The sequence below is a fragment of the Octodon degus genome, unplaced genomic scaffold, assembly GCF_000260255.1.
Source record: "Octodon degus isolate 3935 unplaced genomic scaffold, OctDeg1.0 scaffold00111, whole genome shotgun sequence".
Lineage (NCBI taxonomy): Eukaryota > Metazoa > Chordata > Mammalia > Rodentia > Octodontidae > Octodon > Octodon degus.
This window is the reverse complement of record NW_004524687.1, coordinates 2,443,545-2,465,232: the sequence shown is the minus strand read 5'-3', so window position 1 is coordinate 2,465,232 and position 21,688 is coordinate 2,443,545. Positions and strand designations below refer to the sequence as shown.

The 21,688-nt window shown below is 40.4% G+C and overlaps 1 protein-coding gene across 1 annotated transcript in view; it reads left to right on the top strand.

Annotated features, from left to right (window-relative positions):
- Window positions 1-21,688, top strand: part of Ift88 (intraflagellar transport 88) — a 125,239-nt gene that overhangs the window by 101,187 nt on the left and 2,364 nt on the right. The window contains exon 23 of the mRNA XM_023699165.1: window positions 7,834-7,900. Coding sequence (XP_023554933.1) covers window positions 7,834-7,900 — 67 coding nt within the window. The remainder of the gene's footprint in view (window positions 1-7,833; window positions 7,901-21,688) is intronic.

Genomic DNA, 21,688 nt, shown 5'->3' with positions numbered 1-21,688 from the left:
CTCTCTCTCTCTCTCTCTCTCTCTCTCTCTCTCTCTCTCTCTCTCTCTCTCTTCTTTCTTTGTTTCTCCTCTAAGAGAAAATGTACAATACTTACCTTTCTGAATCTAGCTACTTTCACTTATCATGATAGTTTTTAGTTCCATCCAGTTTCCCTCAAATGACAGTTTTGGTTTTTTTGTTTTGTTTTGTTTTTTGTTGTTTTTCTTTGTTTGTTTGTTTGTATTTAGTTCAGGGTCTATAGGATCTCACTAAACAGATCATACTCATACTGATCCTCCTGTTTTCAGCCTCTCAAGTGCTGGGATTACAGGCATACACCACCAGGCCCTGTCTCAATCACAGTTTTAGTGCGACCTGGGGGTGGGGTCTGTACTGCACACTAAAGATCGAACCCCAGTCCCTGTGTCTGCCTAAGCAGGCACTTTAATCCACTGAGCTATCTGGCCAACCGTAATAATATTATTTTGTTCTAGCTGAGTCGTGTTCCATTTGTATATAAACACCACATTTTCTTCATCCATTATTCTGTTGATGGACATCTAGACTATTCCCCCAGCTTAGCTGTTGGAAATTGTGCTATTAAAAACATGGATATACTTGATATCATGTATAATATTGTCTTTAATTCTCTGAGGCATATATCCCCAATATCAAATGGTATTTCTATGATATCCCCCATATATCAAATGATATTTCTATGTGTAGTCTTTTAAGGAATCTCCATTGTGCTTTCCATAGTGTTTGTACACTGATTTTTGTGTTTTTGATAGCCATTCTGGCTGGAGTGAGATGGAATTGTAATGTAGTTTTAATTTGCATTTTCCTGTTGGCTAGAGTTGTTGAACATGTGGCCGTTTGAACTTCCCGAAAGAAGTATCTTATTTGGTTTATTTGCCAGCTTTTTTATTGAGTTTATTGTTTTATGAGGGTTAAATTTTTAAGAGTTTTTGTTGCACTTTAGAATTTAATCTTCTCTCAGAAGTAGCTAGCACAGATTTCCTCCACTATAGATTCTTCATTCTGTTGTTTCCTTTGCAATGTAGAAGCTTTTTTATTTAATTTAAGCTTTTTAAGTCTCATTTGTTGATTCTTGATGTTATTCAAAAGAGATCTATTTTTTTCTTTTTGTGGTACTTGGGGGTGGGGACTGAACCCAGAACCAATGTACTGAGCTACATCCCACCCCTTTTTAAATATTTAGACAGGGTTTGTTAATTGTGAAATTCCTCAGGCTGGTCCTGAACTTGTGACTCTTGTGCCTCACCCTCCCATAGTGCTGAGATTACACGTGTTCACCCAGGGGGCCCAGCTTCACAAGGACTCTCATTGTAAGTTTCAGTAAACACTGATGCCAGGGACTCCTTGGCAATGGATCTGAGAGGTAAAGAGAAAAACATCCCCTTTAAATAATCTTAGACTTGATTATCCCAGTTTTTGTAGGTTACAATTAATTTAAATTCCTCATTGTTAGTTGTGCCTTAGTTGTATCATTGTACATACTATTCTGTCCATTGCTTTTTATATGTGTGTGGGGGTGGATGTGAAATTGTTATACTCAGTGAGATTTGGGAAGCATTCAGACCTTATGCCCCAAAAGTACCATATTACAGATGATTAAATACCAGGTCAACATGGAGAATCTGACTTAAGTTGAGAGAGAGAGAAGTAGATATAAACTGAATCAAGCCATAGATTTTTAAAAATTGTTTTAAAAAGAAAAAGATCTGTTTAGACTTAAAAAAGGAAAATAAACCCATCCAGGGAGTTTGAATTTGGGGAGTGCTGTGCTTGTTTATTTTGAGACAGAATCTTGCTAAATTGCCCTGGCTAGACTTGACCTTGTGATCCTTTTGCCTTAAACTCCCAAAGTACTGGGATTATAGGAATTTGCTGCCATGCCCAGCACAAGAGCTGTTGTGTTGGTTTTTTGGTATTTTGATTTTGGTTTGTTTGTTTGTTTTTAAGATGCTCATTTGCATCACTGAACAAGAAAACATTAGCTGCAAGGAATCTATCAGTGCTCCACCATATGTGTGGAAAAGAGTGAAAAGGGAGAGCAGGAAGTAAAGACTTTTAAATCAGAAAAATGAAAAGAGGGCCAAGGAGATGGCTCAATGGAATAAGCGCTTCCCTGGCAAGCACAAGGGCCTGAGTTCAATCCCTGGTTCCACCAAAAATAAAAATAATTAAAAGAAAAATGAAAAGAAAGCTAGCCAGAACAAAGAAAGAGGGAAAAAAGAAAAGAGAATAAACAGTACACTATACAGAAAATTTTCATTGCTAACCCCGAAGTAAAGATATATTAATAATTAAGACTTTACTCAAATTTGTCAAGTTTTTAAACTATTCAAAAGAGGAATGTTCTTCCATTATTTTCCATCTCCTTGCCCTCACCCCAAGAAATCAGGAAGTAATTTCAAGAAATGCTTTCTTTTGGCCAGACTGACTTAATGTGACATTAAGAATTAATATAGAACATAATTGGTACTTACACCCACATTTCCAGTCATTACCCAAAAGCAATGAAAGTAAGTTTACAATTCAGTTGGGCAGAAACCCTTTTGGTTATATTTTTAGTAGGAAAGAGAGTCCATTTTAAGACCCTATAAAAGTATAGCTTTAAAATTGACTATAATGAAAAAATGCAAAAATTTTTGTTTATATATGTAATAAAGTCTACAAGAATGTTTTGTTCATGTTATACATTATTTCACTGGGAAAATTCCTCAAAAGAATAGAATATATATCCTTGGTATCAAAATATGATTATCTGTATTGATTACGTTTAGTAGACTAAGAGTACCTAGCAATTACTTACTTTCTTGAAGGCTGTTGATCTGTAAGAGCTTCACTCATGGCCCTGCATTGGCTCCTTATTCCCCATAATTTCCCCAAATCTCGTGTGCATTGCAGAGGATTCCCTAAGGCCTCACCCTTGGTTCTGGTGCTTGAGGCACAGGCACGGTGGGAGGTAGAGAGGAGCCTGGAGGCTGTATGGTGTCAGAGGCCAGTGTTTAGTAGGGAGCCCAGGGCTGAAGAGCAGCTCCACTGAGGCAGTCCTGGGACCTGCATAGGGAGTGGCTTGGCATGGATCCCTGGAGTTAGGTGTGGATAAAAAAGATGAGATGTGAGGAGAGGAAGGAAAGGCCATGTGCATGGATTCCTTAGATTTGAAGTCACTAGGAAATACTTTAAATTGTTATCTCTTGAATTTGAAGTCAGAATTTAAGAGTTCTTAACTAGGTGGCAAGTATTATTCCATGTTCAAATGGACAGAAACAGGACTTAGAGAATGGAAGCATGGCATGGTGAACAGAGGCCTAGACACTTCTGACTTGAACACTGATCAGCTCTGTGATCTGAAATGGACACTAGTATTCTGGATCTCACTGCCACTTGTAAAGTAAGGACAGTTAGGGCTGTGGAGATAGAGTGGTCTAAGTGCCTGCCTAGGCAAGCACAAGGACCCAGGTTCAATCCCTGGTACCACATGCTGTGCCAGGCGTGCAAGTGGGCCACCAAGACTGGGCATGGTGGTGCACACCTGTAATCTCAGTGCTGAGGAGGCTGAAGCAGGATGATCTCCATGAATCTGAACTGCATAGTGAGACCCTGTACCAAATATAAATAAATAAATGATTTTTTTAAGATAAAAAATAGAATAGTACCTCTCATACTACCTTTTTTCCCCCCCTCAATCTTTAACTGGAAAAAATGATGGTGTGCTTCGAAGCCAGCACAACCACATCGCTGTAAAAGCATGCAGGCCTTGGCCCTCATGCTCAGGGCTTGGGCCGGGAGGATAGGCTGGTCCCCTCTGGGCCAGCAGTGGCTTCCACACTCATTGGCTAGCCCCATTCTGCAGAAGCTGTCGGATTGAGCACCTTGTAACTGTTTTCATTTTACTCTTCTAGTCCCAGAAAAGCAGTATGTGATGCTTACGGGCTCTCACTCATGTGCACAAGTAGATTCAATAGGGAGAAAAGTACTTTTTTTTCTTCTTCATTTAGGTTGCTCCATTATTTTACTTGCATTAACTTTGCTCCTGTATTCTATACCTTCTTTGTTTTCTTCCCTAAGAAGAACTGATATTTTTTCAAAATAGGAACTCCATGTTATTTTGAAACAATAAATGCTCTTTTTAAGAATTCAGGCAGATTTTGTAAGTGATTTTTAATTAAAATAAAGATATGTAAAGAAGTGAAGTAGAGCTTTTTATTTTATTTATTTATTTTTATTTTTTATTTTTTGGCAGCACCGGGGATTGAACTCAGGCCCTTGCACTTGCCAGGGAAGCACTTATTCTACTGAGCCATCTCCCTGGCCCCAAAGCAGAGCTTTTTAAACAAAAAGTTTTATAAAAATATTGTCTTATAGCCATTAACTTCCTACTTAGCATAATAATGGGGACTGCTGTCCTGTCAGTAAGTATGGATTACCATGATGGTTCTGTTCTATATTCCCTTTGGTGGCCATCTCCTTCCATTTTTAACATTAATGCAATGAGAATAACCTTTAGTATTGTTTCAATGTGTCCTTTCTTGTCTGTTTACAATACTAAATGAGTACAAATTTCTATAAGCTTTGTTAATTGTTGAAACTCTTAAGAAAAAAGATACAGGGCTGGGGAGATGGCTCAGCAGAATAAGCACTTGCCTGGCAGGCACAAGAAAAAAAGATAAAGAAAAAATGGGGTATTTCGTATTTCAAAAACCTAGTCTACCACTTGGTACAGCTTCATTATGACTATGTTCAGTAAACATGGGACGTGCTCCTTGAATGTGCCTGGCCATGTGCTAGAGCTGAATGGGCGATGCATCAGGTGTGCCGTAGTTACTTTTTCTAGTGCTGAAACAAAATACCTGACAGCCACAAGTTGAAAGAGAAGTTTATTTCAGCTCACTGAGGGGTTTCAGTTAATAGTTGTCTGGCTTTTTAAGGCAGGGTGGCATGGCAGGGGGACACTGCAGGGGAGAAACAGTCCATAGCATATGGTAGAGCAAGCAGAAGGCAGGAAGCGACAGCGGTGGCAGGCCTTCGTGCTGTCCCTTATATTGCAGCCAGACTCCCGACCCTCCAGGCACTTTGTGTTCACACCCGGGGTGGAGCATCTTTATTCCTAACATCACGCCCTTAATGCCAGCCTTAATCACACACCCTAGATCCAGCCACCTCTGAAAAACCCCACCTATGACGACGTAAGGCTTGGGGGACATTTAGATACAAGCCATAACAAGGTGTATCAGTGTAAGAGGGGACCCTGATCTTTCAGGGGCGGGACCAGTGGCTCTGTAGCCACCGGAAGCCATCCCTGCCTCAGGTACCCTGGGGAACTGCAAGGGGCTCCGTGATGGTACATAGAGCTCAGCTACAGGACTTCTTTGCACTGTCCCTTTCTCAATCAACTTTTATTTTTGTACTTATTTTCATAGTTTTATGTCCCTTTTCTCCATAAGGTTCCTCCAAATTCTCTAAACCTCTAGCTCCACCAATTCTAGATCATCCTTTCAGTTTTCTCCAGGCAAGGTCTACAATAGTTATCTACCTTTTTTTTTTTTTTTTTTTTTGGTATCAGAGATTGAACTCAGGACCCTGCACTTGCCACACAGGTGCTTATTCTACTGAGCTATCTCCCTCGACCTACACGAGATCTTTATATGCTTACTTCTTGGGTGTCCTTTAAAACACTCTAAACTCTTTCATTCACACAGTGGGTGTCATTAAGAGTAATTGCCTATGTATAAATAAATGTAATGGCTCCTCTAATTTTCACTCTGCCTGACCTACTGCAATGCCCCCTCCTGGTTTCCCTCCATCCCTCTGGGCTCAACCTGGGCCCCTTGAGCTCTTACCCACCTGATAAGAGAGCAGTTCCCAGGCCAGCCCAGTCACCCCTGGGGAGGCCCAGGAGTCAGACCCATCACCTGGACAGACTGCTGTCCACATGGCTCTTTTGGCTTGAGGGTTTACTATACTGTGCTTCTGCAAAGGAAGAACTTTAGTCCAGCCTAGAAACACTGCTGATCAGATCTCTACCCAGTAAATGCATAAACTGTTAATTGAGGCCCGGTAGATCCTATTTCTTTGAAAAATGTATCAACCCATTGTTTTGGTTTTACTTTTGAAGTTGCCATCTCTGTAACTTCTGTACAAAATCATTGCAGCATTTATTATAGCAGTTGGAATGTGAGGCTTGCTCTGGTGAAATTCATTGGTGAGTGCAGACAAGTGCTGGGTTGGCGGAGAGGATGGAGAACTACACTGCTCACAGCGAGATGATGAGGGAGACAAGAGGAGCCAGCAGAGCAGGGCCTGACCACAGGTGCCCAATGTAAGAGGATGCAGAGGAAGGCCTGGTGGACAGGGAGGACTGTCTCATTTCTAGGGACTGCCGCTGCTTCTGATTCCCAAAGCACGTAGGACAGACATCTGCAAAGAGGACAACAGAATGTGGAGCATAGGCCCATACAGGGAGCTTGCTGCGAAGCCCTGGGGTCAATGTGCCCTGGGCACACTGATTTTTTTTTTCCAGTGCCCTAAGTGTGGGTTAGGAAAGAGGACAGCTGCAGAAGCCACCCAGGTTTAGGTGTCTCTTGACAAGCTGGAGTGGGGGAAGAGGTGGGTGGGGCAAGGGCCTTGGGGCACTGGTGGGGCTAGGAGATGGTAGATGCTATATGTTTACATTCTTACTTTGTTATATCTTTTTAAGAATTTCTTTTGTGTATGAAAGCAGGGAGAAAAATGGAGTTTCAGGGGAGGTTTTTTTTTTTTTTTTTTTTTTAAATAAGAAAACTTGGCCATGTTTATGTAATGTTTGAGAGTCCTCAGTTTTAGAGTACAGTATTTCACTTTACAGAAATGAGCCTTGAACTATTGAAATGAATATTTTTCTTCCTAGAAGACCAGTGTTAATAACCTCAAACGTGTCCTGATAATTTACGAATGTTTGGGAAATATTCAAGGTGGTGGGAGTTAATAACTTGCACTTTGAACTAACTATATGGATGATCTAAATAAAACATCTACATTAAGAAGTTTTAACTCACAAATGTCTATCCAAAGCTGTCTATCTCTATGTACTAACCACCCTGTATTACTGTAAATCAACCAGCATACATAGTAAGATTTGACAGAATGCCTTGCAGGCAGATTCAGTGTTAACACAGAAAAACTTTTTTTTTTTTTTTTTTTTTTTTTTTCCGGAACCAGGGATTGAACTCAGGCCCTTGCGCTTGCCAGGGAAGCACTTATTCTACTGAGCCATCTCCCTGGCCCCAACACAAAAAATTCTGACAGATATAACACAGAAGAACCACACAATGTGCCAAGTAACCTAAGAATATCAGAATATACTTCTTATGCTTTGAAAATGGGTTTGGATCTAAGACAGTAAACTGTTGGATAGACTGTAAATATTTTTCTAGTGCCTTTATGTTAGAAGTTCAATTTTAAAAGTTTATTTTTTTAACCCTTTAGTAGATAAGATCCAACTAATATAGATTGGGAGTGAGACAGGACTTTTTGTAGATTTCTTTCCTCTCCTCTCTGACCTCTGCTTTAGACTGTTGTTTCAAGCCTGAGGCTTCACATCAAGGAAACACTTTCTGATTTTGAGTTGTGTAAACACTTATGAGTGGAAATGTCATTTGTCTTAGATGGAATGATTTGAACCTTTTCCTTCCATCTTTTTTTCCTGAAGAATCAACTGTCAGATGATGATGAATTAGTTGTAAGGATTACTTAGTAACATTATGTTAGCATTCAGCCTTTGGTTAGAGCAGCTTTGAAGCAATATTGATTATTCTTGTAAATCTGTTTTCTTACTACTCTAGCGCATAAAGTCGAGCAGAGATGGCAGTGGGAGCTCCCGTGGCAAAAGAGAAGGTAGTGATGGCAGTGGTAAGTGTCCCCTGCCCTGCGGTGTTGGCCTTGGCAGATGTCTAGAAACATCACAAAGTGATCCAAGTGTCCTTCATATGTTTGTGTCATACATAGTAAAACCTCACTTACTCTAATTTGGTAAGCAGTTGTTCTGACACATATATGAATGTTTTTAAGGATATCATATTGTATTTCTTAAATAACATGTTTCTACTAATTGATGGATTAATTAATCAAGTAAGACCAAATGTAGATGAGCACACCAATGAGGTTTTACTCTGTTACATTTTAAAATTTTCCATTGAAGGAATTCCATGAGAAGTAGGACTGTCTCACAGAATGCCTTAGTCTGACTTGAAATCGACCCAAAGACAGTCTAGGAATCAGAAAATGTGGTTCAGGTCTCTGTCCTGTGCATAGCCATGTACACACTTGGACCATCCATATACATGTGTAGGCTTAAGGTGATTCTAAAGTGCTTGATTCTGACTGTGTAGCATCATTCTCATTAAGGTGCTTTACTAAGTTTTCATCTTTTTCCCATCAACCAAAATGGGTAGTATAAGTTAAACTTATTAAAAATTTGGTGGGTGTTAAAGATACTAATTGAAAAAAAATGCTAAGTTGGGATCTATAGGTACACCTACTACATCTATACACTTGTGACCGCACTTGTGACCCAGCTCCATGTGCCTGCAGAGCTGCTTTCTGTAATGGACCTAGAGCTAAGACAAAGGAAAATGCAACTCTTATTTCAGGCAGGTCTAGCTTCCTCTTGTTCACTGCACCTACTGGATGTGTACAGCATGCCAGATGGGATGAGGAAGACATAGTTCCTGCACTGAAGGAAATTAGAATCTAGTTAGAAAGATAGATACACACGTTTCCAATGCTACTGCAAGGGCTGCCTTGGTATAGATATGTGTATGTTTTCTAACTTTCCAAGGGCTAGAAGGAGCTTTGTTTGCAATACATGTTTATGCAGCTACAAGCTCAGTGGCACCTAGCTCTAACCAGGCAGATGGATTCCCAAGAGCCAACCCAGCTCTACCTCTAAACCTCCCACTGCTGGCCTGTTCACCCTAGGTTACAGGAGCCAGAACTTAAGAAACTAAGAGAATTGAGTCCCAAAAGTACCAGAGACAGTCTACCCTGTCTACCTCCTAGTCTCCCAGAGTCCTAATGCATGCTGCTATCCCTTTGTTGCCCCCAGCCCAGACATCACATGCTTCACCCTTTCCACCCTCCAGCTCCTGCTTTAATGGACCATTTGACCATCTGTGGTTGGATTGAGCTGAGTCTTAAGTCTGAGATATCTGACCTAGAAGTTCTTCATTAACCAAGAGACAGCTATTCAGGCCACCAGCTCCTCATCCAAAACCTCTTGGACCTAGTAGGCTATAGAATTTAGAATGTTTTAGAGTATAGAAAAGTAATTTTAAAAAAAAGGGGGGGGGGAGGCTGGCCAGATAGCTCAGTAGATTAAAGTGACTGCTTAGACAGAGGCAGGGACCAGGGTTCAATCCCTGGCGTGCCATGCCGGCCCCGCCCCCAGGGCGCACTTAGACTGCAATTGAGACTGGGCGCGTGCCTGTAATCCCAGTGCTTGGGAGGCTGAAAACAGGAGGATCACAAAAAGTCCAATCTGTGTAGTGAGACCCTATAGACCCTGCACTAAATATGTTTAAAAAAAAGAAAAATAATATAGCACATTTGCCATAGATCTTGTGATACCCATGCATAGTACCTCAGAGTCAAACATTTTTATTAATTCATTGTTACACATGAAGATCCACAGTAAGGAGCAATAATGACCAGAAATCGCTTCACACTGAACCTAATTTTATCTGCAGGAAGTTCACATACTGCCCCTAAAAAAACAAGCTTTCAGAACATTTAAGAATTTGGAATTGCAAATGAGAAATTATGAATCTACAACAAAAATGGTACAGTCAAGTCAGACAGGGCTTTAACATTAGTTAAAGGAAACTTAGATGGTTCCCCAGATCAGCTTGTTGCTGCTTGTTCACAGGAAGCAGAAAAAGTGTAACTCTCTTAAAATTGAGTGTCCCAGGGCCAGCCAAATAGCTCAGCGGATTAAAGCGCTTGCAGGCAGGTTCGATCCCCAGGCCTGCCATGCTGGCCCTGCCCTTAGAGCACACTGAGATGGCACTTGAGGCTGGATGTAGTGGTATGCGCCTGTAATCCCAGCTCTTGGGAAGCTGTAAAGAGGCAGATCACAAGTCTGATCTGGTAGTGAGACCCTGAACACCCTGTAGACCCTTCCCTAAAATACAGGAAAAAAAATTGAGTATCTCTATGAGGTGTAATTGTCCTGAGTAGCCCTTAGGGACATGATAATTATGTGTTACAATTCAAGACCAGCTTCCTTTATCTGCAAAGACACTCTACTTCTCAAAATTTTAAGTACAGGATAACCAGTCAGTTCCTTTCCCAAGTCAGCAACCTTCTGTTGATTTCTCAGAGCCTCCCTGGTCATTTGTAAGCTTCTGAGATCTCCCTAGAGCTGTGCTGAGAACATACAGCCTTGGGCCCAGGGGAGGCAGACAGAGCCCCTTTCACCAGGGAGACCTTAACATCTCCCCTCAAAAACATTGGAGAAGCCAGAGTGTGCCAAAAGTTACCAAGGTCAAGATTTTCTGACTGGAAGAATTGCTCAGCCTCTCTGGTGGCCCTTCCTGGTATTCTATAAATCTGAGGTCTCTCAAAATTAAAAGTGAAGGCTTCCCCCAATGCAGAAGAGGTAAGAAGATGACCAGACATGTGACACCAGTGTCAGAGGCAGAGGCCTGTCTGCTGAAAAGTCCCCCCTTGCCCAGGCCTCCCCACTGCTACTCCTTTAGTTTTATTCAGTTGTCCCTTCTCTCATCCAGCCTGTTTCAGGCCAGTGCAAATAGCCAGCCATGGTGCACAAGTGAGCTTTGTTCTCCCATGTAGGGATTTGCTAGCAGACATTTAGTGCCGCTGAGACATTTTCCAGCAGGGTTTCATGTTGCTCGGTTCCTTGGCACTGAACAAGTCCCTCTCTGGGTGCTTGCTTACTGATTTCCCCCTCCTGCCCTTTACCTTTTGTTCCTGACATCCTAAGACCTCTGGTGTGTGGTGTCATTTCCTCCTGCCATTGTGTGTAAAGGCCTTGGATGATGATGTGCTGATTGCACCCACACTTGTCCAGCACTGGTGGTCTTGGCCTCCTTTTCCCCTTCCCTAGTATAGGCACTGAGACTGGCCTAACGTGGAAATATGGGTGAACAGACTGTGGCTGCTCTTGGAGACCCTCTGAGGGTACCCTGTAGCCTCCTGTGCCTGTACCTCAGTCCTCACGGTGGTGCCTGCCAGGTGCTGTGGGGAGAGTTCTGTCCCTGCCCATGCACCACTCTAGACATACAGGTTTGTAGTACCAGTGAGATAGTGCCAAGAATCAGTGCCACAGAATACACCTGAAAAGTCAGTGGCACTTTTATCACCATTGCTAGATGCCCAGTCACTCAGCTGTGGCCTCACAGGCTGGTGCTGTCACTTCAGGGTTTCACCTTGGGAAGCCTCACTTAGGTGTATACAAATTACAGACACAGCCCCTGTAGTGAGCCCCTACATGGTGGGGCCCTTCCTGAAGGCTGTGTAAATGTAGCTCTCATTATCATTACTTGAAAAGAAAAATACTTGCCTTAGAATTTCAACCATGCCAAGATTTTCAGTACGTTATATTTACAAAATTAATTTAAAATGAAGTAAACTTATTTAAACTACTTCAAGTAAAAATATATTGCCCTTTTAAAAGAAGACTTTGAGAGTCCAGTTTTAGCAACTCAAAGTCAAACATCAGTGTGCTCGGAAAAAGAAATCAAGCTACACTGAAAGTCAGCATACAAAAGAGAACTATGTTCTACAGTTCGGATAAACTGAGACAGGAAAAACTCCGTTCTTGTCTGTTGTCAAAAGGCCAGGAAGTCTACTGAACACATCTGCTTCTCATGTGTGTCCTCCAGATGTCAGCATGCTTGCCATGTGGCATTTTCCACCGTGGCATGATAGTGGTTTTCTATGACTTGAGTACAGATTACTAAGTCTTCATTTTAAATTTGCTTTTTGTTCTCTCTGTATGAGTTTTTAATGGCTTGCTGCATTCTTGAGTGTTATTTTTATAATGTCTTAAGTATAGACTTTTCCTATGAAAATGTCTGTTTTATACTGAAAGTAATTTTATGATGAAAGTTGGGATACTGTGACTCAGTGAACAGAAATTCACTTTACAGCCAACCTTTTGAGGCACGTGTCTTTTATAAAGTATGTTGTAACCCGGGTTTTTTTTATTATTATTATTAAGATTGTAGTCTAAGAGCAAGTGGGTTCTTTGACTAAAACACCTTTCTGTGGCTTCATTGGGCCATCATGGTGTCACGAGCACAGAGTGAAGAAGTCATGCCTTGTGTCCACAAGGGATAAAGACACAAGAGCCACTGGCAAAGAGCAGGCACTCAAAGGATGCCCCTATACCTTAATTAAAGCTGACGAGTATGCAGACAGAAACAGGAGACAGCTGGACTCCATAGTGTCTGACTGCCTTGCAGCATGTACATACCCCCAAAAAAGGCTTCTCAGAAATCTACTAACAGAGTATACCCCTGTTACCCCAGTTAATCAGGAAACTAAGGCAAGAAGATCACAAGTTCAAGGCCAGCCTGAGCAACTTAGACTTTTTTAAAAGGTGTAAGGATGTGGCTCAGTGCTCTTGGGGTTCAATCCCAGTATTAGAGAGAAAGAAACGGGGACAGGGAGGCAGAAGGAGATTAATACACCATTTCTGTGTGCTCTTCTGGTGTCCCTGATCTGACTCAGTGACTCTCCAAGCCAGGGTTAGGAACACTTTTTCAGTAAAGGGCCAGCTAGTAGATAGACGAGCACAAGGACCATGTTGTTTGTTGGGACAGTGCCTTGCTGCCTTTGTATCATGAAAGCAACTATAGACATTATGTAAGTGAATAAAATTTGGGTGTGTCACATAATTTTTGGACACTGAAATGTGAATGTCATAAAATTTTCATGTGTCAATAAATATTCTTTGCTGTTCTTCTGTTTAAAAATATGCAGATCATTCTTGGCTTGCTGGATGTATACATAAAAATGTGGGCACTAGGTTAGGCCCACAAACTGTGATTTGCCAATCCCTGCTCTAAGCCAAATTCTCTGTGTGTATTCTTGGCAATAAGAAGTAGAACCAAGGGATTGTCCTTATGATCAAAACACTGGCTATGGCTGTCTGATCAAGTGACAAAGTGAAGAGTAAGATTCTATGACAGTGAGGTCGTTTTAAAGCCATCTTAGCTGTTCACAACCCAGCTATCCCAGAGCCTGTCAGCACTGAGTGTGCACGGGCTTGTTTCCAACAGCACCCACCTTCCCTCAGCCCATCCACCTGTGCCCAGTGTTGGACATCACTGGTCAGTTCATGACTTGGTAATCAGGGTCTTGGACCCTTTGCCAACTTCCCACGTTCTAAGGGAACTCAAGCAAATTACTGAGTCCTCATCACAGTTTCCTCATCAATATATTAAGAGTGAAAATAAGACCTCCCAGTAGAATTATTGAGAGAAGAGTTCATGCAGGGAAAGCTCCTATAATAGTTCCACTCAGGCAGGGGCAATGGGCCTCTTGTTCTTGTTCCTGAATGACAAAGGAGGACACAGCACAGCTGAGATCCTCATCTACCCCAACACCTAGCACTGTTATTGTCTGACCTTAAGTTTGTCATTCTTGCTGCCTTTCCTAACACTTCCAGCTCACATTATCCATACATGAAAGTACTATACCTCTGGGTCACTAAAGAGTATAATTTTGTAAATGCAAATACTAGATATTATACTTTACAGTTTCTTTCTTTCTTTTTTTTTTTTTTTTTTTTGAGGAACTGGGCATTGAACTCAGGCCCTTGCACTTGCCAGGCAAGCACTTATTCTACTGAGCCATCTCCCTGGCCCCTAGATAGTATATATAAAAAATGACTTTTGGTCTTTGAAATTACTGATTTGGAAAGCTGAATATTCTGCTAATGCTTTTAGTAAAAAATATTTGCAGTATTCTTCATTTTATTTGATTTTTGAAGATTTAGATTCTAAACTATAAATGTAAAAGTAGCACAATTACATTGATCAATGTATTTAATTCTTTGCCAAGGATACACTGGATTTGAGAGCACTGCAAGCTAGTTACCTTTTCTTTGTTTAAGTGATTCATGTCTGTACATCTGCCCTCATGCCCCTTAATACATGGTCATCTTTCAGTTACGTGTGTCCTTGATCTAAAGTAGAACTGAGAGTGTACCAATTAATCAAAATTAGTTCTTCTTGATGGGTAAAAAAAATATGATGCTCCTCTTTTGGATGTCAGAGACAAATTACTAAAAGCAGAGAGAATTAAATGTAAAACTTTTACAAATATATACATATATACACATATACATGTGTATATGCACACATATATCTATAAAATAGATATTACATGTATCTGAAAAATATACACAAATACATGTTTTGCATTTACCTCTGTATGTACATACATACACACAAACACATTTATCAGTCAGTTGTTCCCTTTTTCCCCCTGTCTACTGTTATGCCTTTTTTTCAACAAATAAGTATTTGTCATTTCCTGACTACAGTAGGTGTTCAGTAAATACCAGGATCCTCCCAGCCTCTCCTCCCACATCCTCTGCATGTGCCAGGTATCATTTTAAGCATTTCAGATGTGAACTATGATTTGTAAAAAGTACTCAATCGGTTGTCTCCTTCACTTAGATCTTCACTAAACCCCTCCACAATCACCATACCCTGTTGCAGTGGCTGTCAGGGGCAGCTTTTCCGGTTCTGATCTGTCTCTGACCCTGTTTTGCTGGTAGTAATATAATTGGATCAAAAGGAGGAGGCTTGCATGGTGAAGTCAAACTGAGATTCACTGCTGTAACAGTGTAAGAGTGAGCTGAAATTTGCCAGGTTAGACTCAGTCCCAGTAACAGTCCTTGTAAAATTATGTGAGAATAGTATCAGTGGAGATGATGGAGCCATCACTTTCTTAGATGGTCAGGTTGGGAGGGCGTCATGGTATGCTGCCCCTAAATCTTGGAAGGCAGTAGCCTTAATGGAGGTCAGCTGCCTCTTAAAAAGAGGATAGGTCACTTTTTAGTCAGGCTTAACCAGTACCTAGAAGTAAATTAGACAATAGATTGATACCAAAGATCTCAAAGGTGCCATTCGTTTCTAGATAAAAAAAAAAAAAAAAAAAAAAAACCTCTACATTCTTAGGGAATGACAGTAGATCTTCCTGATTAGTTTCATCTCAGTAAATGTTGAATTATATACCATCTTGGGAATGAAAGAGACCAAAAAGTAACTTTTATAATTTCCTTTTTTTTTTTTTTTTTTTTTTTTTTTTTTTTTTTTTTAATATATTTAGTACAGGGCCTACAGGGTCTCACTACACAGATCAGACCCATGTGATTCTCCTGTTTTCAGCCTCCCAAGTGCTGGGATTAAAGGTATGCACCAGCATGCCCAGTCTCAGCCTCAGTCTCAGCACACCCTGGGGGATGGGGCCGGCACAGCAGGCTGGGGATTGAACCCCAGCTGCTGAGCTCTGCCTAAGTAGGCGCTTTAGTCCACTGAGCTGTCTGGCCAGCCCCAAAAAGTAACTTCTAAAAAATTAAGGTGCAGTCCTTGAGGTAAGGCAAGAGAATCATAAGTTCCAGCCCAGCCTAGGCAGCTTAACATTTTAGCAATACCCTGTCTCAGAATAAAAATAAGTAAAAGACCTATAAGTGTAGCACAGTGAGAAGGCCATGGGTTCAGTCCTCTGTGCTCAGGCTGGAGAGGGGATACTGGCTTCTGAGTTTAAGAGAAAGAGAAGAGGACTATTGACCAATTATTAACTGTGACTTGGTGACTAAGAAAAGCTAGTGGAGTTTTCAGCAAAAATAGTGTTGTGAGCCCTAAAGAAAGTAGTCTCAGTCCATACTCAGAGCCAACCATCATCCTCCAGTGATTCAAGGAGTGGGTTGTGAGGAGGTCAAAGAGGGGACATAATTTGTCCTCTTATACATGGTGGTCAAGTGTGCAGCCTCATGAGTAATTGAAGAAATGTACACTAACCTATAAAGTAGCAATGATTTGGTTTTAAATGATAGCTCTCAAGAATAATAAGGATGAGATGAACTGAGCATTCATTATAAACTGAATGCCCCCCAGTTAAGTAGTAGACCCTTCTGTGATGTTTCAAAACATTCACCAAGCCCATTAAAATGTCTATAACCTCTAATAGTAACTTATTTTAAAGAAATAATCAGATTCAAATGAAGAAGCACTTACACACATATTGATCACATTATTTGTAATCAGAAGCATAAAGTCCAACTGGAAATAATTCCAAGTGTAATTATGTTCCCCACAGCTGTGTCACCCTATGGTGGTTACTGCAGGCCTGTGTCCTCCCTGTGAGAGCCAGCATCAGGCATCCTGAGCTGATTGTAAAGGGAGGTTACCTTGCCTGTGGGAGGCCCAAAGACTTGAATCACCTACCATAGCAACTTCCTGAGATGAAATAATTTCACAAAATAATCTCAGTTGCAACTAGAGTGCAGTGTGTGATAGTAATTATGCAGTGTGATTCCTTTTTACATTTCTCTAAACAAATAATGTTTATTGAAAAGTGTAAAGAAGTCAATAAAAGGAGAAAAATGTAAGAAATGCACATATTTTTATTGGCTCTTTGAAATGTGTTGTGGGTGTGACATCATGGAAATCGTTTGTAATAAATAATTAAGGTAAAAGTCACCCCCAGGCTGTAAAGTCCCTGAAGGAGCAGCCAGGTCTACTCTTGCTCTGCCAGGTGTGGAACAGTGTAAGCTGCTGAGAAGGAGCACAGTTCACGTCCAATGGAATTTAAAGCACCATACGTGGTGTTAAAGATACAAATAAGGAATTACATTTTTCTTATTTTCGTTATTCAAGTAAGTGTATTATGCACTTCATTTTAAAATTGAATTTTAATGAACAAATTTGAGCCCTTTGCCCAGCCTTAGTTGGATTGTTTTGTTGTTGAGTTTTAGGAATTCTGGGTATCAGCTCCTTCTTAGACATAAGCTGTGCAGAGTTTTTTTTCCCACTCAGTAAGAATTGACCTGTTGATTTGTTTCCTTTACTGCACAGAGGTTTGATATTCTCTCATTTGTCTATTTTTGCTTTTCTTATATGTGCTTTTGGTATCATGGCCAAGAAATAATCCCTTAAACCAATGTCATGATGGCTTTTTGCTATGTTTTCTTTTAGGAGGTTCTTCATTTTATGTGCTACACTTAGGTCTTTTCCCTTTTTTGAGTTAGCTTTTTTATGTGTATTAGGGCAGGGTCCAGCCTGATCCTTTCGCATGTGGATGTCTGGTTTCCTATCATTGTTGGTTAAAAAGGCTGTACTCCCATTGTGGGACCTCGGCATCTGTCAGAGACTATTTGATCAGATAAATCAGTGGGCTCTGTTTTGTCCCATTGGCCCTCTATTCTGGTCTTGCTTCTAGCACCACACTGTTGTTGTTTTTTTTTTTTTTAATTTTTATTTATTTATTTATTTTTTTTTTTGTGTGTGTGTGTGTGTGTGTGTGTGGCCAGCTCAGCCCACCAGGGGGCGGGGCTGGCTGGCATGTGGTGCTGGGGGATTGACGCGGTGTCTGTGCTTTGCTAAGCTTGTTCTAAGTAGGTGCTTTAGACCACTGGCCATCTCACCAGCCCCCACACTGTTTGATACTGCACCTTTGTGATAGGCTTTGAAAGCAGGAAGTACACAGTTTGCAACTTTGCTTTTCTTTCTTAAGATTGTTTTGACTCTTGATATTGTCCTTTGATATTCTGTGCTTTCTTAGGTGGGTTGTTGTTTTTTTTTTTTCTGCACTGGGGATTGAACCCATTACTTTTGTATTGAGCTGTATAACCAGTCATCCATCAATCCATCCATCCATCCATCCATCCATCCATTCATCTACCTACCTACCTACCTACCTCCCTATCTACCTACCTAACTATCTATCTGCCATTTAGAGACAGGGTCTCACAAAGTCATTACATTTCCCAAGCAAGACTGGAACTTGTGATCCTCCTGCATAGGCCTCCCCAAGTGTTCAGATTATACATACATGGCACCATGACCAGAGGGATATATTTGTTTTTGTTTCTGAAAAAAATTCCATAGAAATTTTAAAGATTAACTTTCTAGGTTGGTTTGGATGGATAGATGTTTTAACAGTGTAAAATTTTCCAACCCATGACACCAGAGTCCTTACCATTTATTTGTCATATTTAATTTCTTTCAGTAATATTTTACAGGTTTGATGAATGCATCTTTCACCTCCTTTGTTACCTTTGTTCCTGAATATTTTATTCTTTTTGGGCCAAGAATGTAGGTCAGTGATTCAGTGCTTGCCTAGCATATGAAACACCTTGGTTTTGATCCCTACTAGTGTATAGTTTTTGGTTTTGGTTTTGTTTGCTGTAGTGGGAATTGACCCCAGGGCATTCTCATTGAGCTACATTCCCAATCCATTTTTAATTTTCACTCAGATGCAGAATCTCACTAAGGTATTAAGTTGCCCAAGCTGGGCTAGAACTCGTGATTCTGCTGCCTGAGCCTCCTAGAGTGTTGGAATTACAGATGTATGGTACCACACCGGCAATTCTTGTAAGGGAGATCTAGTGTGATGACTCAGCTTGTGTTTGCCTGATCAGATGAGGTAGATATCAGTTCATCAGCAGCATCAAAAGCCTTAAAAATGGTTAGGATAGATATCTAGTTACATTCTCTTAATGAATAGAGGGATTTGTTCTAATAGTGTTTGTAAATAGGATATCATGTCCGCATATTGTACAGCAATTAACCACTAGGAAGACAGTATGCAATGTGTTAATTATTGAAACTGTCCTACCAATTTGATTTGAAACTGTCTCAGTATTATTTGTCTCTCAATAAAATTATGGGGGGAAAAGCCTTAACGTTTGACTTACATCCCACTCTTTTCTTTCCCTTCCAATGAAAACCCATAAGCTCCTACTCACATGGGCCATGCTGGCATCCATCTGTGGCATTCTAGCCTGAAGCAAGATACAGAGCTTGCTTTTGTTCTTACCAACCACCAAGTACCCAGAGTGTAGCAGCTTCTTGGGAATTCACAGAGAAGTGAAAAATCCAGATGTTGGCTGTATGTTCCACTTTTCCCTTTTCTTGCCAAGGGAGAAGCTGTGACTTGGCCTTTTTGTCCCGTGCTAGCTTGGGTAAGGAGCTGACATACTGTACATGAAAGAGCTTTCCATACTTGTTCTTAGCTTTGAGCTTGCTTAGATATTCTAGCCTCTGAAGTAGTTTCTGGAGTTTTCATAAAGGTTTTAGACCATGTATTATTGTTAAGTCAATGTCTCTGGGAGAATGAAGTCTGCCTGCCTCTTCTGCCATCCTCCTGGCTACATATTTGTGTGTACACATGCACATACATGTGCACACATGCTGGGTATGGAATCCATGGCTTCACACATGCTAAATGCAAGTTTCACCACTACCACTGAACTACATCCCAAGCCCACTGGCTACAAAATGTAAAGTCATTTCATATATACTACCAAATTATTCTCAGAAAGCTTCATTTCACCTGTGAACTTGATATTTCTCATTTTAATGGACAAAATTAAAACTTTGCATTTAGAAGCCTAGAATTATTTGAACATATAAATTATTTAATATTTGCTATATAAAAAAGAAAATATGTAACACTTTTGTTAGAGGATATTAAGGGCTGGCCAAATAGCTCAGCAGATTAAAGCACCTGCAAGCAGGCACAGGGGCATGCTAAGACAGCAATTGAGACTGGGCACGATAATGCGCGCCTGTAATCCCAGCTCTTGGGAGGCTATAAACAGGCAGATCACTACAAGTCCAATCTAGCAGTAAGACCCTGAACACCCTATAGACTCTTCCCTAAAATCAAAAAAAAAAAAGGATATTTAAAAAATAAAAAGTAATGGAACCATCATAAAACACTGGAGTCAGAACATTCCTTTCCTGTTGCTCCCACCTATGTAATCCTTTCCAAGCCATCTGTACTGCCTCACAGGTATGTAATATATAGTTTTTAGACTTTCTGTTTTTTATTTTTCCATTCCCTATATGTTAGTCAGCTTTCCATCTCTATAACACAGATACCTGAGAGAAATTAATTTTAGGAAAGATTTATTGTGGCTCGTAGTTTGAGAGGGTTCAGTCCATCACTGGCTCACTCCATTGTTTTCAGGCCTGTGGCAAGGTGGAAACATCATGGCAGGTGTGGCAGAAGGCAGCTGCTTACCTCATGAGGTAGCCAAGAAGCAGAGAGACAGCCAAAGAAGGAGGATTCAAAGACAAGCTAGAGGCCCCCGAGCTGTATGGGGGTGGAACCCACTCTCATTGACTAGATCTTACCTCCTAAGTTTTCATTGCCACCAAATAATGCCATCAAATTATGACCCAGTCACCTTCCAAAGGCCTCATCTGTGAACACTCCTGCACTGGGGACAAGCCCTCAACACAGGAACTTCAAGGGACATTTCATATCTAAACCATAACACTTCCTTTTTCATACATATTTCATTTGTGCAATAATTTATTTAATTTTGCTTGTTTTTGAGCTTTCAAATATAACTGAGTATGGGTGTTCTGACTTTTTTTCACTTAATATGTTTCTAAGGTTTTGTAAGCATAAACTGTTTTTGACCATTGGTATTGTTTACTCTGGGAATTATCTCTACACTTTATTACAAGTATCCTCTTTTTCCAGTATAGATAAGTCTCAAGATTCCTTCTTACGCTAAATTTTATGATTATAGGAGTTTACTCTTACAAAACATTAAAAGTTTCATTTGGAAGTTTTAGTGTTAATTGAAATTTTAATAACCTATTTATTATAGAACTTCCCTCCAGGAATGAGCAATCATTGTTTCTTCCTGTGGTGAGATGAATATACTAATTTCAAAAATGGTATCACTTTATTATTTAAGCATTAAGCCTACCTGCCCTGACAAATGTTTATTGATCCATTTGTGTCTGTCTATACATAGTATATTTCTCCATGTAAGTCAATTAAAAATGATGAAATGATAGCATGCACAAAATACCCCCACTGTGTGTATAATGAAAACTCTTTAAAACTGTATTATTTTTTTGGTCTGGTTTTTTAGGAGGGTACTGGAAACTGCACTCAGGACCTTGTGCTTCCTGGTTTGAAACTGTATTATGAAGGGGGTGATGGGGGTTGAAACTGATCAAAATATGTTTATGTATGACTCTGCCAAAATGAAACCTATTAATTTGTATGACCAATATGCACTAATTAAAAAAAGATGTTGGGAAAACTGTATTATAAGTTAGGCATGGTAGTGTGTGCCTGTAATTCCGGAAGCTCAGAGAAGAGGGTCACAAACCAACCTGGGCAACATAACAAGACCCTGTCTCAAAGAAAAAAGTGGTTTAAGTTCCAACTGAGCAACTGACTTTTTTATAAAAGGTCAAATTTCCTTTCTTAAAGCTTCATTCTTTCCACGGAATTTGAATCCTTCAGGCTGGGAATCAGACATTAAGATCTCAGAAGGAGTTTGGGTACCTCAGGGAGCTCTCAGGGTTTTATTGCTAACATGTATGTAATCTATGAAAAATAAAGCAAAAGAAATACTGCCCAGGGGCTGGCGAGATGGCTCAGTGGTCTAAAGCACCTACTTAGAACAAGCTT